At 42.4% G+C, this 15,704-nt stretch overlaps 2 protein-coding genes across 2 annotated transcripts; both read left to right on the plus strand.

The window, feature by feature from the left end:
• The first annotated feature begins 3,381 nt into the window (after positions 1-3,381).
• On the plus strand, positions 3,382-7,258 carry LOC116248764 (DExH-box ATP-dependent RNA helicase DExH18, mitochondrial). The gene is made up of 2 exons (XM_031621730.2): positions 3,382-5,875; positions 6,507-7,258. Exons 1-2 carry the CDS (start codon positions 3,663-3,665, stop codon positions 6,559-6,561), a joined length of 2,268 nt encoding a protein of 755 aa, XP_031477590.1. The 5' UTR covers positions 3,382-3,662; the 3' UTR covers positions 6,562-7,258.
• A 2,219-nt stretch (positions 7,259-9,477) lies between these two features.
• Positions 9,478-14,473, plus strand: LOC116248763 (uncharacterized). The gene is made up of 2 exons (XM_031621728.2): positions 9,478-9,579; positions 10,438-14,473. The coding sequence occupies exon 2, from the start codon at positions 10,492-10,494 to the stop codon at positions 14,296-14,298; it is 3,807 nt and encodes a 1,268-aa protein (XP_031477588.1). The 5' UTR covers positions 9,478-9,579; positions 10,438-10,491; the 3' UTR covers positions 14,299-14,473.
• Positions 14,474-15,704: the final 1,231 nt, after the last annotated feature.

Consider the following 15,704-nt stretch of genomic DNA (forward strand, 5'->3'; position numbering starts at 1 on the left):
ATTAAGTCTTGAACACTATTATTTTCAATATAAAGTTCCGGTCTCATTTCTTGGAAAAAAAGAAAAGAGTCGTTATTGTCTATAATATGACGACACTCTCTAAATATATAATAGGCCTTCGTAATACAATCAGTCCGACTAGTTAAGATACAAATTAGTTCCACCATAATAAGTCTTGAAGACAAGGATGCAAATGGGCCGATGGAACCAACTATCAAGCTAAGTGTTGTTCAACGAATCGAGCTAACTTGAGCTGAACTCACTCGTAAATTTGGCTAGAACTAGATACCTAAACAAGTCAAGCTCGAGTTAAGTGGGTTCAGCTTGTTAAAGTCGGTTAAGCTTGTGAAAGAAATTATATAAAATATGTTTCATAAAATCATCTAAAAATGTAGATTGCTCAAATAGCTATGCAAGTGATTAGATTGCTAAAATTATCTAAAATACTTTTTCAATTAAATGTTTGGCTCGGCGAACCTCGAGCTCGAATAGAGCCGAGTTCGAGTTTTAAGAACACGAGCCGAGTTCGAGTCAAGATCTAGTTTCATTCGAGACACTTGAGCCGATTTCAAACTGACTACACCGAGATCGAACTCGCTCATGAACAGTAATATGTTAAGTTAATACTAGGCCATTTAGTTGGGTTTTATTTTAAATTACTGTAGGTGGAATTGGTCTAGCTAATGATTGAATTTCTGTAGTTGTTAGATTATGTTTGGTGAACAAAGGTGATTTAGCCTTTTTTGTTTGCTGGACCTAATATTTTGCTCCTTTTCTCCCCTTCATTTTCTCACCTTACTTACTTAGTCCATTTTACTTGCTGGCTCTCATAGTGCATTCTCTGAATGTTATGGACCAAACTTTTTATGTGGCATATTATTAGCTGAAGCGTTTGTATAATTTTGACACTACAAGCACATGGAGAGGCTGTGAGTTCGAGTGGATTTGTATTGCAATAAACCTCTTTAGTTAGAAATAATTCAGCACATCCTTTCATTATAGTCAATCAAGTCTCCAGTAGTTGGAGATGGAGATACTACCAGAAATTAGGGCATGGGCTTACTAATGTTAAAGACCTATGTCATATGGACACGGCTAAAGAGGCCGCGTACCCGTGTCGACTCGCCGACGCGGGACTCGGCTAGGACACGACAAAAAATAAAAAATAAAAATTTAATGGTTTTTTTTTTTTCATTTTATCAATCAACTTTTTTTGATGCATTAACAATCCTTTCACATATTCGGTATAAAACACATTTTCTCACAAGATTGTAAAAGTGAACTATTAATTTGATGTTTTTTTAAGATATTTAATGTAGCTGTATCTACTTATTTTAAAATTTTGAAAATTATCGTATCCGCACCTGTATCGCATCCGCACCCATGTGACATAGGTTTGGTGGATCTGAACTTTATGAAGACGGAAGTTGACAATTCATGGGTTTTCTGGGTAGGGACCCCATTCAAACTTACCGGCCTAGTGAAGAACGAACTCGGTCTCCACAGCTTCATCGGTTTACCTAAGTTCCAATTTTAACGTTAAGGGCCCGTTTGATGGGCGGGTGAAATTTAACACGGTAAGTTTACCAAGGTAAATTTTTCTAGAAAAATTTAGTGGATGAAATTTTACCCTCTTCCAAAACGAGACCCTGTTTGATTGTCGGGTGAAATTTAACGTGGTAAATTTAACCCAGTTTGATGAACATGAAGAATTTAACGTGGTAAATTTAACCCTGTTTGATGCACATGGAAAATTTAACATGGAAAATGTTGTTTTTTTTTTTCCTTCCCAATTCCACTTTGGAAGGAGCAGAACCCATATATTTCTTCATCAATCATCCCAAAACAAATCACCATACAACCAGTTCATTAAAAGACACGGCCATTCACACGATATATATAACAAAAAGCAAAAAAAAATATCTAGCAACACATTACAACAGAAAACACCTTCTTAACTTAATCTATAACTGCAAAAGTTATATATTTGTTCCCAAAAACATTAAACAGAAATTGTCCACAAAAGTAACATGAGTACGAATCCACAAAAGGGTGTACTTTCTACTAAGAAGAAAAAACAAAGTTCAATGAGTACATATCCAACAAAGAAAACATGTAATCACAAAACAAGTAATCCAACATTTCTGGCTGCACTTTCGTTCTTCAAACTTCGTGTCTTCTATATCTTGCTTTGCGATGACATCTTCAATGAGTGGAGACCTGCTTGCTTGCACACCATACTTGTTCTGGAGATACTCATGCATGTGATTTTCTGCTACTTGTAATGAATTAAACGATCTGAAAACGGCACCCTTGTACCGATAGACTAATGGTTGGCACCGCTCCCAGCTGTCATATATGCCTCGCTCACGTCCTTCGAAAACCACATAGTACTTTTGGCGGGGCATCATCTTCGTTGTCCTGTTGAAAAGAAAACAAATGTCAGACAATCAAACTGAAGAAGTAGTCAACATTTATAAACAAACTTACTAGTCAATTGATAATCTGTAAACATTTGAGATGATATAGCTGCTCTCAAAGCATTGTTGCTTCCTCGCTGATGTGTTTGGCTTGCAATTTCAGGTTCGCTTAAGACGAAGTTATCAATCCTCGAAGCATTAGTTGGACAAAAGATGTACCAGCATCTCGAAATGGATGAACAATCCTCCTAGACGATGGTCGGTCTTTCAACCAAAAGAAGATGAAGACAAAAACCATTCGAATGATGAAAAGCACTCGTTCATCGTCGTCATCGAACATGTCAAAATCAATCATTTCGACTAAACTGCATATACATGTAAGGTACTTGAATAACAAAATCAATCATTTCAACTAAACTGCATATACATGTAAGGTACTTGAATAACAAAATCAATCATTTCGACTAAACTGCATATACATGTAAGGTACTTGAATAACAAAATCAATCATTTCGACTAACCTGCAAATACATTGCAGCAATTTCTCACTACATGGATGTTCATGGAAGTCGAGCGTTGCGGAGGGACTTCGAGCGTTGCGGAGGGACTTCGAGCGCGGCAGCAGAAAAGCATTGATGGGTATATTTCGAGCGGGTGAAATTTCACCCGCTCGAAAGTCCGAGCTCGGAGCTCGGACTTTCGAGCGGGTGGAATTTCACCCGCTCCCTCTTTGGTTAAACGGGTGGAATTCCACCCCGTTTGATGGCGTCTCAACCGGACGGGTGAAATTTCACCCGCCCGTACAAATTTTTCCTCCCCCGCCCACTTTCACCTGCCCATCAAACGGACCCTAAGTTCCGGCGTGGTCATTTTACAATATTGCATCATATTGAAAAAATCAATGCAAAGGCCAGTTCGCTGCAACGATATTGCCCTAATCCCCCGTTTTTGTTATTGTCAAAATATCGCCAAGTTATCGACGTATTTTCAGTATGCTAACCGGCAATACTTCCTGTGGGGTTTAGGGTTCTAATGGAGAGGAAGGGTTGAGACAAGATACGCCATGAAAATCCCTCATTACCCGCTTCTCCTCTGGTCTCCGAAGGCCTCGACCTAAACCTCGTGTTCTTTGCCTCCTCTCCGCACCACAAATGCTCACGGCAGTTGCCCATAATAGTGCTTCTTCTTGTTCTTCTGCCAAAATCTGAGTACTCATTCTTTCATGGCCGTTAGACTCCTTTAATGGCTAGGGGTCCTTCTATTTTACTCTCTAAGATTCCTTTCTGGAGCCGACGGTTCCTAGCTAGGGTGTTTCCTCCTCCTTCCTCAAATGGTGTCCCTGCTGGAACTTCCGGAAAGCAGCAAATTTTCACCAATTCTTTATCTAATCGTGGATGCCCTTGTTTAAATCTTGCAGATGCTTCGTGTGCATTGTTTAGTCGAGTTTCTTACAGGTTGCTGGCTCTTGATTTCAACTACCATCTTCGGGATTTGGATTCTACGGTTTTGAGGAGGCATTTCTCGTCGACTCCGGAGGCGGCGGATTCGAGCTTCAAAGACGTCAGCTCGATCGATCCCTCAGAGCTATATCGTGACCTCCGCGATTTGGAGAAGGGCGATAAGCAGACGAAGTCGGATTGGCAAGCATTGGTTGAGATCTTCCGCTCGTTCGCGAAGTCCCCTTGGACGTGCGACCAGGCCCTTGCCCTCTACATCAGCAGGTCCTTCTTTCCGACTGCTGCTAAAAAGTTTAGGGCCTTCTTCTTGAGCAGATGCCCGGACGACATCGCGAAGCACCTCATTTCTCTCGGCCCTTCCGATGAATCCCATCGATTCCTCTTCCCCATCTTTGTTGACTTCTGCATCGATCAGTTCTCTGATGAGATTAAGCGCTTCCGGACCCTGGTTCAATCCGCAGACCTCACGAAGCCGCACACATGGTTCCCCTTTGCGCGGGCAATGCGGAGGAAGATAATCTACCATTGCGGACCGACCAACAGCGGCAAGACGTACAATGCGTTGCAGAGATTCATGGAGGCGAACAAGGGAGTATACTGCAGTCCTCTGCGTCTCCTTGCCATGGAGGTCTTCGACAAGGTAAACACTTTAGGCGTGTATTGTAGTCTTCATACTGGTCAGGAGAAGAAAAACGTCCCGTTCTCGAACCATGTAGCATGTACAGTAGAAATGGTGTCCACTGATGAGCTCTATGACGTCGCTGTAATTGATGAAATTCAGATGATGTCCGACCCTTATAGAGGGTATGCTTGGACGAGAGCGTTGTTGGGATTGAAAGCAGATGAGATTCACTTATGTGGGGATCCTAGCGTTCTTGGCATAGTTAGGAATATTTGTTCAGAGACAGGAGATGAACTAATTGAGAACCATTACGCGCGGTTTAAGCCTTTGGTGGTGGAGGCAAGGACCCTTCAAGGAGACCTTCGAAACGTGCGGTCCGGAGATTGTGTAGTTGCATTCTCCCGGAGAGAGATATTTGAGGTTAAATTGGCTATTGAGAAGTTTACGAATCATAGGTGCTGTGTCATCTATGGAGCTCTGCCTCCGGAGACGAGGCGTCTTCAGGCCAGTCTGTTCAATGATCAGGATAATGAATATGATGTGCTTGTGGCCAGTGATGCCGTGGGAATGGGGTTAAATCTTAATATTAGGAGGGTGGTCTTCTATGGTTTGTCAAAATATAACGGAGACAAGATAGTTCCTGTTGCTGCTTCACAAGTGAAGCAGATAGCAGGGAGAGCAGGAAGGAGAGGGAGTATATATCCGGATGGGTTAACGACAACTCTTCACTTGGACGACCTTAGATATTTGATCGAATGCCTGCAGCAGCCATTTGATGAAGTAAAACAGATTGGGCTCTTTCCGTTCTACGAGCAGCTGGAGCTGTTTGCTGGGCAGGCACCCAACTTAACCTTTTGTGAACTTCTTGAGAAGTTTGGCGAGAACTGCCGGTTGGATGGTTCTTACTTTCTCTGTAAGCATGACCACGTCAAGAAGGTGGCTCAGATGTTGGAGAAGGTCGAGGGGCTGTCGTTGGAAGATCGGTTCAATTTCTGCTTCGCACCGGTCAACGTTAGGGACCCTAAGGCCATGTTTCATCTCCTGAAATATGCGTCATCTTACAGCCAAAACCGTTTAGTTGGTCTATCTATGGGGATGCCCAAGGGCTCTGCTACAAATGATTCTGAACTCTTGGACCTCGAGACCAGACATCAAGTTTTGTCCATGTACCTTTGGCTGTCGTATCATTTCAAGCAAGAGACTTTTCCGTTTGCCAAGAAAGCTGAAACAATGGCAACCGACATAGCGGAGCTGCTTGCTAGATCTCTTGCTAATGCTCGTTGGAAGCCTCAGGCTAGACATGTTGCTCAGAGGAAAACTAACACCGGAGAAGAAGGACATGAAAGACCAAGATCACTTGTCAAGGAGTACATCAAGTAAGTTTACATGTTTATGTTTTCTTGCTAAAGTTTGTCGCCAGCTTCACCCATTTCTCAATGACATTTTTTGCAAATTTGGTTGAAGCACTTTTGCAGTTAAAAAGTTCCTTTAATACGCCTTGTTATTCAGATACATGATTTTGCTTGGTCCTTGAAATGGTTGGTGGAAGAACTTTTGGGATGTACTCCTACCATTTTCCGACAAACTATTTTTATGTACTAATCCATCTTGGAGTTTCTTATCTACCTAGTCTGACAAACACATTGCTATCTTGATTAGTTTCTATCTTACATGTAGCTTCTGGATTTTCACCACCTTCACCTTGTATCCTCACAAGCGACTGGGGCACAGCAAATAAATAAATATAAATATCGATATAAAGCATGTTAATTTGACTCATATGTTCAACTTTAAAAAGCAACCATTGAATTGGCGTCCATGATATTGCCTTACTTTGTGTATCATATGTACGTCCCACTGCCTTTATATAAGGTACTTGTCCGGATATGCTTGCATTTTCATGGCCGAGTTCTTTAGGCTTATAATGCAGATCGCTGCCAGTGTATAAAATGTTCATGTGTGCTTGAAATTTTTGCTGACCCTGCTTTTTGTTACTTCGAATGACAGGAAAAGAGAGGAGAAATCCTCCGACAGTTTCTCTGCTGAAAAGGTTGCTGCATAATATACAGGATTGCCATTCTAACTTCTTTGATGAAGCCGCTGTTTATTTTGTCGTTCTCTCAAGCTTTAGTCCCAGTGCTAAAACCTAAAGTTTCAGCAGTTGGTGGTGCATCCGCTGCCTTCTCATGTGCAATTACTGCCTGGGCCAATAGCAGTTTCTGATAGATACAACTTTACCTGTTCTCATCTGGTTTCTGGAGTTTGTATTGCTCTTCCGCATTAGGCAGACATTGGGAATCCACAGGCAGAGAATATTGGCATGGGGAACTTTGATTGTTTCCATATTATATGCTTGTGTAATTGTATCTTAGTTATTTGGTTAGAGGCTTAGAGCTAATGAAAAATGAAGCTTTTACCATCCATATGGAGACAGAGAGGAGGCAGGATGCCCTTTAGTTGATATCTTGCAGCAACCACTGACAATCGCCTTCTCTTGTTTCAGTTGGATATTCTTTTTAACCATCCAATAAAGTGTCATAAAATGTATTGCACTGAGGTGTTGGAATGATGGTGCGGAACTTTAAACAACTCTTTTCCACCTGCTCCATCAGATGCTCCCTGCTAGCAATTTATGTTTTCCTAAGAAGTGCAAAATGCTAATGTTGCCTGTGTGTGCGCTTTTGCACGTATGTGTGCGCGTGTACTTGTGGCTTGACTGTATTAGGTTGCATTGGGTGCAATACATGATATGTTTTATCTGACAATATGCACATGGCCTGTCTTCATGGGGATTTTTCAGTTAATGCCATCATGCATGTCAAAGGGAATGGACATGGATGGAGTTAAACCTTCATTTTCATAAGGAAAAGATAAAATACGGTCCGCAGGAAGTTAAAAATTGCTATCGTCAATGTGAAACAAAAGAAAAATCTTTCCAAGATTTATCTCTCTGTGAATAATCTGAAACTAAGATTGGAACTTCGCCACCTAGAGTTAAGGATTGCATCTCAGCTCCCAGTGTTTCTTTGCGAACTAGACTATGAGCAGTATCGGGAGCAGCGTTGCTTCCTCATCAACAGCATGTTGCACTTTTGGAGGTGCAGACTTGGTGGTTGATTGTTGATCTAGAAATCCTCTAAGCACACAAACCAGAGGGCCAACCATCTCAATTAAATTTGCATACTTATCCACCAAGGCAGTTAAATTTGTCACAGCTGTGAGCTGCTAGGAACACCAAGAATGGTTACTCCATTTGCAGAAATGGATCTTCCGCGTAGGAACTCAAAAAGGGTTACGGAACACCCAGACATATGATGAAGTCCCTTCGTGAAATTATACCAACTTGATTCTCTGGCAATATCTGCGTCTACTCTTCCATGATAAGCAGTTCAAGCGGAAGCCAACCACAACTTCCAGGTTGATGATTTGCAACGCCAATTCCCAGTTGTTGAGTCCTATCGTAATAGCCACATGCTTTACATAGAAAAAATATGTACTCATGCTCACAAGGTTAAGTCAAAGCCGTTGAACAAGCAATTATACATGGCGATCGAAGTGGTAATCTGTAATCAGACAAACCAAATTGCAACTCAAAATGGTAACAAGAGACAGCCAAGTCGAGCTGCATAAACCATGATTGCAGCAGGCAATATCCACATGGTATGGGAAACCCATTGATCTTGTTCAACAATTTTAACCCAACTGCAGGTGAAAACTTTGAGTGCGCTTATGAAGTAATGGAGGGCAGTTGGGACAAAATTTATAGGGCGCTAACACGCACAAACTCCCTCCAAAAGCATCATACTTTGAAAGCTCTTCAGTGATGCATTGGCATGCCTCGTCCTTGAAGTTACCTTTGTTATTAGACATCTGTCAATAACAAGAAAAGAACTCCATGGTTAGACAAATTGCACAAAACATACTTCTCAGGCGCTAATGTCAGTAAGCAAATGATATTTAGTTGAGTTTTTCAAGGTTTAGTTGAGTTGTTAAAGGTACAACAGGAAACAGGTGGGACATGAAATTTCTCCAGCCAACATGCAATAGACGATTTAGACCTTAAACATTTCAGACGAGTTTTAATCAACAAAAACCTTCGCGATTAGTAGGAAACGAGAAGTTGGGCTTAGGATTTTCACTTAAAAAATGACAGATTGAACACCTAAGGCTATAAACATACAGAGATATATATATATATATATATATATATATATATATATATATATATATATATATATATATATATATATATATATATATATATATATATATATATATATATATATCTATATATATATATATATAGAGAGAGAGAGAGAGAGAAGGAGAAAAGAACAAGAAGAAGCAAAATCTACAATCAACTGTGATGTAAACATCAACATCTCCTGGTACATGTGATCCCACTTGTTAGCCATCCTTAATTCATCTACTTAGGAAGGATTGCAAATGGGTCGAATTTACGACCATCGATTCACTAGAGGTCGGGTTAAGATCTGATCTTATATAAACGAATGATAGAGAACGAATTATACACCATATATATATATATATATATATATATATATATATATATATATATATATGCTTGGTTGTTGTTGGTTGAACCCAAATGTATGCTTTCAAAAGAAAAAGTTTTTCATAGTCGAGCTTTTACATGTGACTGGATTCGGATGTCCATGAAAATCAGATATTTATCGAGTTCCACAAGATAAGACTTGGACCATATATACACATCGGATTATGATATCGACGGATTGGATTAAGAAGAAGCCGCTGGTTTATGGTTCGGGTCGGACTCCTTTGGTTTGACGAGTTGATCGGTATCCACAATTAAAGTTCCTTGGACCTTTTGAAACAATGACACGAATCCAAACCCGAAAAGTGGGACCCGGTTAAACCCCTCCCGCGTCTCGCCCACCCAGCCTCCTCCCAGGATAGGGGCGGTTCCGCCTAACTATATAAGAAGCCCAGCGCTTTCCTTTCGTTGGGTTTTTTGTCGAGTCGGCAGTGTTAACCCTAGCCATTTGCCTGCTCCATCCTCGTCGGAAGGCGATCTGTCGGGCGACCTTGGCGGCCTCCGGTGGGTCTTTCTTTCGACTATGCCCCTTTTTTTTTGGTTCGATTTCTTCCTGATCGTGCCGCTGTGATCGTGGTTAGGGTTCTTGGAGAATTCTCTGCAAGGAATTAGGCCTTTGGGTCTGGGCGGTCTGATCGTTTTCCTTTTGTAACTTTGTTGATGATGTTTTTAGGCATTTATTGATTAACAGACTCGTTTTCGCCTTTCGGCCCCCCCTTTTTTTGAGGAACTGTGTCGATCATATCGTAGCGTTTAGGTAGTAACATCCTTTTTTCTCTCGATTGGAGCTTTTTGTCCCCTTGTGTTTTTCAAGCTTTGCTTGGCGATTTCGATTACTACGTTATGCCTTAGCTTCAGTGCCGTCTTTGATTGCCGTGCTTGAGGCTGTGAATTTTTAATCGTGTGGTTGAACGACGACTAGGGTTCATGATGCATGGTTTCACGATTCTAAAATCTGGGATGTTTGTAGACCATTGTGTCCTTCAAACCTTCATTGTTTTTGTTGCTATTTTTTTTGTTTCTTCCTGCAAGTTAGCTTCGCTATCTTGCAGTTCTCCATGGTTAGTTGTCGATCGATTGTGCATTATTTCTTTTTCCGTCTTAAGACTTTTCTTGTCGTCCTTCCGTCCGTGTTTTCATTTTTTATATTTTTTCTGGGAGTGTTCCTGAAGTTCATATATATTTTGGAGAGGTAGGATACATGCGACTTGATAGGTTTACTGGCTCCGTCCGATTTAGTTTTCCTAATTCCAGTTTTGTAAAAGTCATGTTTTGCTTTCTATTCTTCTTTTATATTACGAAATTTTGTCTTGGTTACTGAATTTTACTGTTCCCATCATGTTTTCTTTGTTTCTCTTTCAGATTGAGTTTGGAAGTTCCTAGGAGGCGAGGTTTTTGGCCTTTCCTCAAGGCGAAATGGAAACTCTAGATGCAGATGTGGCTAGGGTTCAGGAAGAGAGAAGGAAGAAAGAGCAGGAACTTGCCTCTCTGACTGAGGTCACGTTTGATGCTGATCTCTATGGCGGTGGAAATCGTTTTGAAGGTTATGTGCAGTCTATCCCTGTTAATGAAGAAGATGAAGATCAGGATGTTATGGAGAGAGAAATTGCTAGGAAGTTGCCTTCTTACACTGCACCGAAGTCCATAATGAAAGAAATACCTCGAGGGACTGGAGAGGATGATGATGGCTTTGGTTTTAAAAAACCACAGAGAATTACTGATCGAGAAGACGAGTATAGACAGAGAAGGCTAAACAGGGTCATCTCACCTGACCGTAATGACCCTTTTGCTGATAGTACCCCGGATCCGAACAAGAGGAGTTACGCTGAGGTCATGAAAGAGGAGGTTCTCAAGAGAGAGAGGGAGGAAACTTTGCGGAGGATTGCAAAGAATAAGCAGGAGGAAGAGGAAAGGAGGAATTCAGAGAAGGAAAAAGAATCCACGGTGACTGCACCGGCCCAAAAAAGGAGGAACAGGTGGGATCAGTCGCAAGAATCAGAAAGCAACAAGAAAGCCAAAACTTCTGATTGGGACTTGCCCGACTCTACTCCTGGAATAAGTCGTTGGGATGCAACACCAACACCTGGGAGATTAGATGCAGCTACACCATCTGTTGCAAGGCGCAATCGCTGGGATGAGACTCCTACACCTGGTCGTCTGGCGGATTCAGATGCTACACCTTTAGGAGGTGTTACCCCTGGTGCTACTCCTGCTGGTATGACATGGGATGCCACCCCTAAGCTTGGTGGACTGGCCACTCCAACACCCAAGCGGCAAAGATCTCGTTGGGATGAGACACCGGCAACGATGGGAAGTGCAACACCAATGACTGGCGCGGCAACACCAGCTGCTGCATATACGCCAGGTGTGACACCTGTTGGTGGTGTGGATCTTGCAACTCCAACCCCTGGGGCTATCAATTTACGAGGTTCTCTTACGCCTGAGCAGTATAACCTGCTTAGATGGGAGAAGGACATTGAAGAACGGAACCGTCCCTTAACAGATGAAGAACTGGATGCCATGTTTCCGCAGGAAGGTTACAAGATTTTGGAACCTCCTGCATCTTACGTACCTATCAGGACTCCTGCACGGAAGCTTCTTGCAACCCCTACGCCTATCGGGACTCCTTTGTATGCTATTCCCGAGGAGAACCGTGGGCAGCAGTTTGATGTTCCTAAAGAAGCTCCTGGAGGGTTGCCTTTTATGAAGCCAGAGGACTATCAGCATTTTGGCGCACTTCTGAATGAGGAAGATGAAGAAGAGCTCTCACCTGAAGAGCAGAAAGAGCGGAAAATTATGAAGCTGCTGCTTAAGGTTAAGAACGGGACACCACCACAGCGGAAAACAGCTTTAAGGCAATTGACAGATAAAGCCCGTGAATTTGGTGCCGGCCCTCTCTTCAATCGGATACTTCCATTGCTCATGTCGCCTACTCTGGAAGATCAGGAGAGGCACCTTCTAGTCAAAGTCATTGATAGGGTTCTTTACAAACTAGATGAGCTGGTTCGTCCTTTTGTTCACAAAATTTTGGTGGTGATCGAGCCATTGTTGATTGATGAAGACTACTATGCACGAGTAGAAGGGAGAGAAATTATATCAAACCTCAGCAAGGCTGCTGGTTTGGCCACCATGATTGCAGCAATGAGGCCTGATATTGATAACATCGATGAATATGTTAGGAATACAACTGCAAGAGCATTTAGTGTTGTTGCATCAGCTCTGGGAATCCCAGCACTTCTTCCATTTCTGAAGGCCGTTTGTCAGAGTAAAAAGTCTTGGCAAGCCAGGCACACTGGCATTAAGATTGTGCAGCAAATTGCTATTCTCATGGGCTGTGCTGTGCTTCCACATCTAAGATCTTTGGTTGAAATCATAGAACATGGTCTGAATGATGAAAACCAGAAGGTGAGAACCATTACTGCTCTTTCACTTGCTGCTCTTGCTGAAGCTGCTGCACCATATGGAATAGAGAGTTTTGACTCGGTACTCAAGCCTTTGTGGAAGGGTATTCGTTCACACAGGGGCAAGGTGTTGGCTGCGTTTCTGAAAGCCATTGGGTTCATCATTCCTCTCATGGATGCCATGTATGCAAGCTATTACACAAAGGAAGTGATGGTGATACTGATTCGTGAGTTCCAATCGCCTGATGAAGAAATGAAGAAGATAGTATTGAAAGTTGTCAAACAATGTGTTAGTACTGAGGGAGTAGAAGCAGACTATATTCGTACTGAGATCCTGCCTGAATTCTTCCGCAATTTCTGGGTTAGAAGAATGGCTCTTGACCGGAGGAACTATAGGCAACTAGTGGACACCACGGTGGAAATAGCAAATAAAGTTGGTGTCGCAGATATAGTGGGCAGGATCGTTGAGGATCTGAAAGATGAGAGTGAACCATACAGGCGTATGGTAATGGAGACCATAGAAAAAGTAGTTGCAAATCTTGGTGCTTCAGATATTGATGCGCGCTTGGAGGAGCTTCTTATAGACGGTATACTGTACGCTTTCCAAGAGCAAACGAGTGATGACGCCAATGTTATGCTGAATGGTTTTGGTGCTGTTGTCAATTCTCTTGGGCAGAGGGTGAAGCCTTATCTGCCCCAGATATGTGGTACCATCAAGTGGCGCTTGAATAACAAGAGTGCGAAGGTGAGGCAACAAGCTGCCGATCTCATTTCTCGAATTGCCGTTGTTATGAAGCAGTGTCACGAAGAACAGCTTATGGGTCACCTTGGCGTTGTGCTCTACGAGTACCTGGGAGAAGAATATCCCGAAGTCCTTGGGTCCATATTGGGAGCGCTAAAGGCAATCGTCAACGTGATTGGTATGACAAAGATGACGCCTCCAATCAAGGATTTGCTGCCTCGGTTGACTCCTATTTTGAAGAACAGGCATGAGAAGGTGCAGGAGAATTGCATAGATCTTGTTGGTAGGATCGCTGATCGTGGAGCCGAGTTTGTGCCAGCAAGGGAATGGATGAGGATCTGTTTCGAGCTGCTGGAAATGTTGAAGGCCCACAAGAAAGGAATCAGGAGGGCAACCGTCAACACGTTTGGGTACATTGCAAAGGCAATCGGGCCACAGGATGTCTTGGCAACTCTCCTAAACAATCTGAAAGTTCAAGAGCGACAAAACCGGGTCTGTACAACAGTTGCCATTGCCATTGTTGCGGAAACGTGCTCGCCTTTTACTGTTTTGCCTGCTCTGATGAACGAATACCGTGTCCCGGAGCTAAATGTGCAGAATGGTGTTCTTAAATCTCTTTCTTTCCTCTTCGAGTATATCGGGGAGATGGGCAAGGACTACATCTATGCTGTGACCCCACTTCTGGAGGATGCACTCATGGACAGGGACCTGGTCCACAGGCAGACTGCCGCTTCAGCTGTTAAGCACATGGCACTGGGCGTGGCTGGTTTAGGTTGTGAGGACGCGCTCGTGCATCTGATGAACTACGTGTGGCCGAACATCTTTGAGACTTCCCCTCACGTGATAAACGCAGTGATGGAGGCCATAGAAGGCATGAGGGTGGCCCTGGGTCCAGCTGTTGTCCTGAACTACTGTCTTCAGGGTCTATTCCATCCGGCGAGGAAGGTGCGGGAGGTCTACTGGAAGATCTACAACTCCTTGTATATAGGTTCTCAAGATGGTCTTGTGGCTGCCTACCCGGTTCTGGAAGACGAAGGGACTAACGCTTTCTGCAGATCAGAGTTATCGATGTGGATTTAGGTACATGATTTGTCTCGTTGTAGTAATTGTAATTTCTATCTGAGAAACTATAGGAACTGTTTGCCTTTCCTTCTGCAGCACAAGGCGCCAGTTCCACATTTTGTTGACATATTTTACGATGGAATCTCTGCCACCGTTAACCTTCTCATCTTTATTTATTGTGGGTGTTTGCTTCTATTATGTATGCAATTGTATGGTGACACAGGTAGAGTTTTGGATGTTAAGGTTCACACATAGCAAGTGCGACTAGTAAATGCCGAAAAGATGAAAGGTCCAGGTCCTGGCGGAACATCAAGTGTTTGGCTTTCAGGGGCTGCATATAAGAATCTTTTATTTTCTTGTTTTAACACTGGTTCTGCAGTACCCTAACAAGGCGGAGCAAATGAAGAGATGTAGTTTCTCCTTATGCATGTTCAATAGTTTATCATCTGTGTTAATAAAGGCTCCATATCAAATGGTAGTATTTGTGATTTAGTGAGCCTCTGAACTTGATCTAAGAACTCATCTTTGAAGTCGATTGTGTTTGATCCAAAATTGTTTGAACGTCCTTGTTCGGCAACTTGAGATAATAATAGGCTGCGACTTTTACAAACAAGCCAGCTTGACCCGGTTCATAAAAAGTTTTCAAGTCCTACTTTGAACCCACAGGGACAAATAAGCAAGCAGAAGCGCAATATGTTTATATCATTATATCATTACTTCGCATCGTACCCAGTATGTGCTTGATGCCATCTCTTTTGTCCTTTGTCAATCCAAAGGATAGGTAAGGGCTAATCTCTTTTCCTTTGCGAGGTGGTAAGAAATATTTAATCTTTCGATCCTCCAAATGTAATACTCGACTTCCAAGTTCATCGGATGTCTCCGAAGAGACAAAGGGGTAATAAAAACAAATCAGTGTCCCTTGTTCAAATCTGTTATTTCATATTTTCTTATTTTTTCTTATTTTTATTTGTTTACACATGCCCTAATGCCCTATTTTAGGGCATAAATATAGTAACTTTTTCTTTTTAAGATTCACCATTGATTAACTGTTTGGTAGAATTATCACATTCCACCGCTCTTAAGAGAGGCCATTAACCTCTTCATGTGCCCATCTTTCTGGGTTTTTAGAGAGCATGCTTCAGGCTCTTTTATGAGCTAGAGGCAAAGCGCATTGTAACGTGACAGTAACCACTCTAAAACTCGTCCAGTGTCCCACCACCCTTTGAATTTGATTCCCATTCTTGTTTATAAAAGCATACATGGGCTTCTTTGTTGGAGTTCCATCCTCTAGACTGATCGCACATGTGCTTCATCCCTCTTGATCTCTTCATTTTTGCCTCTCTATTAGTTTATTCACTCTCCACAGACGTTTCACCTGACCCTTAAACGTTTCACCTCACCCTTAAGTAGTAACAACCAACACA

This window comes from Nymphaea colorata, chromosome 2 (genome assembly GCF_008831285.2).
Source record: "Nymphaea colorata isolate Beijing-Zhang1983 chromosome 2, ASM883128v2, whole genome shotgun sequence".
Classification (NCBI taxonomy): domain Eukaryota; kingdom Viridiplantae; phylum Streptophyta; class Magnoliopsida; order Nymphaeales; family Nymphaeaceae; genus Nymphaea; species Nymphaea colorata.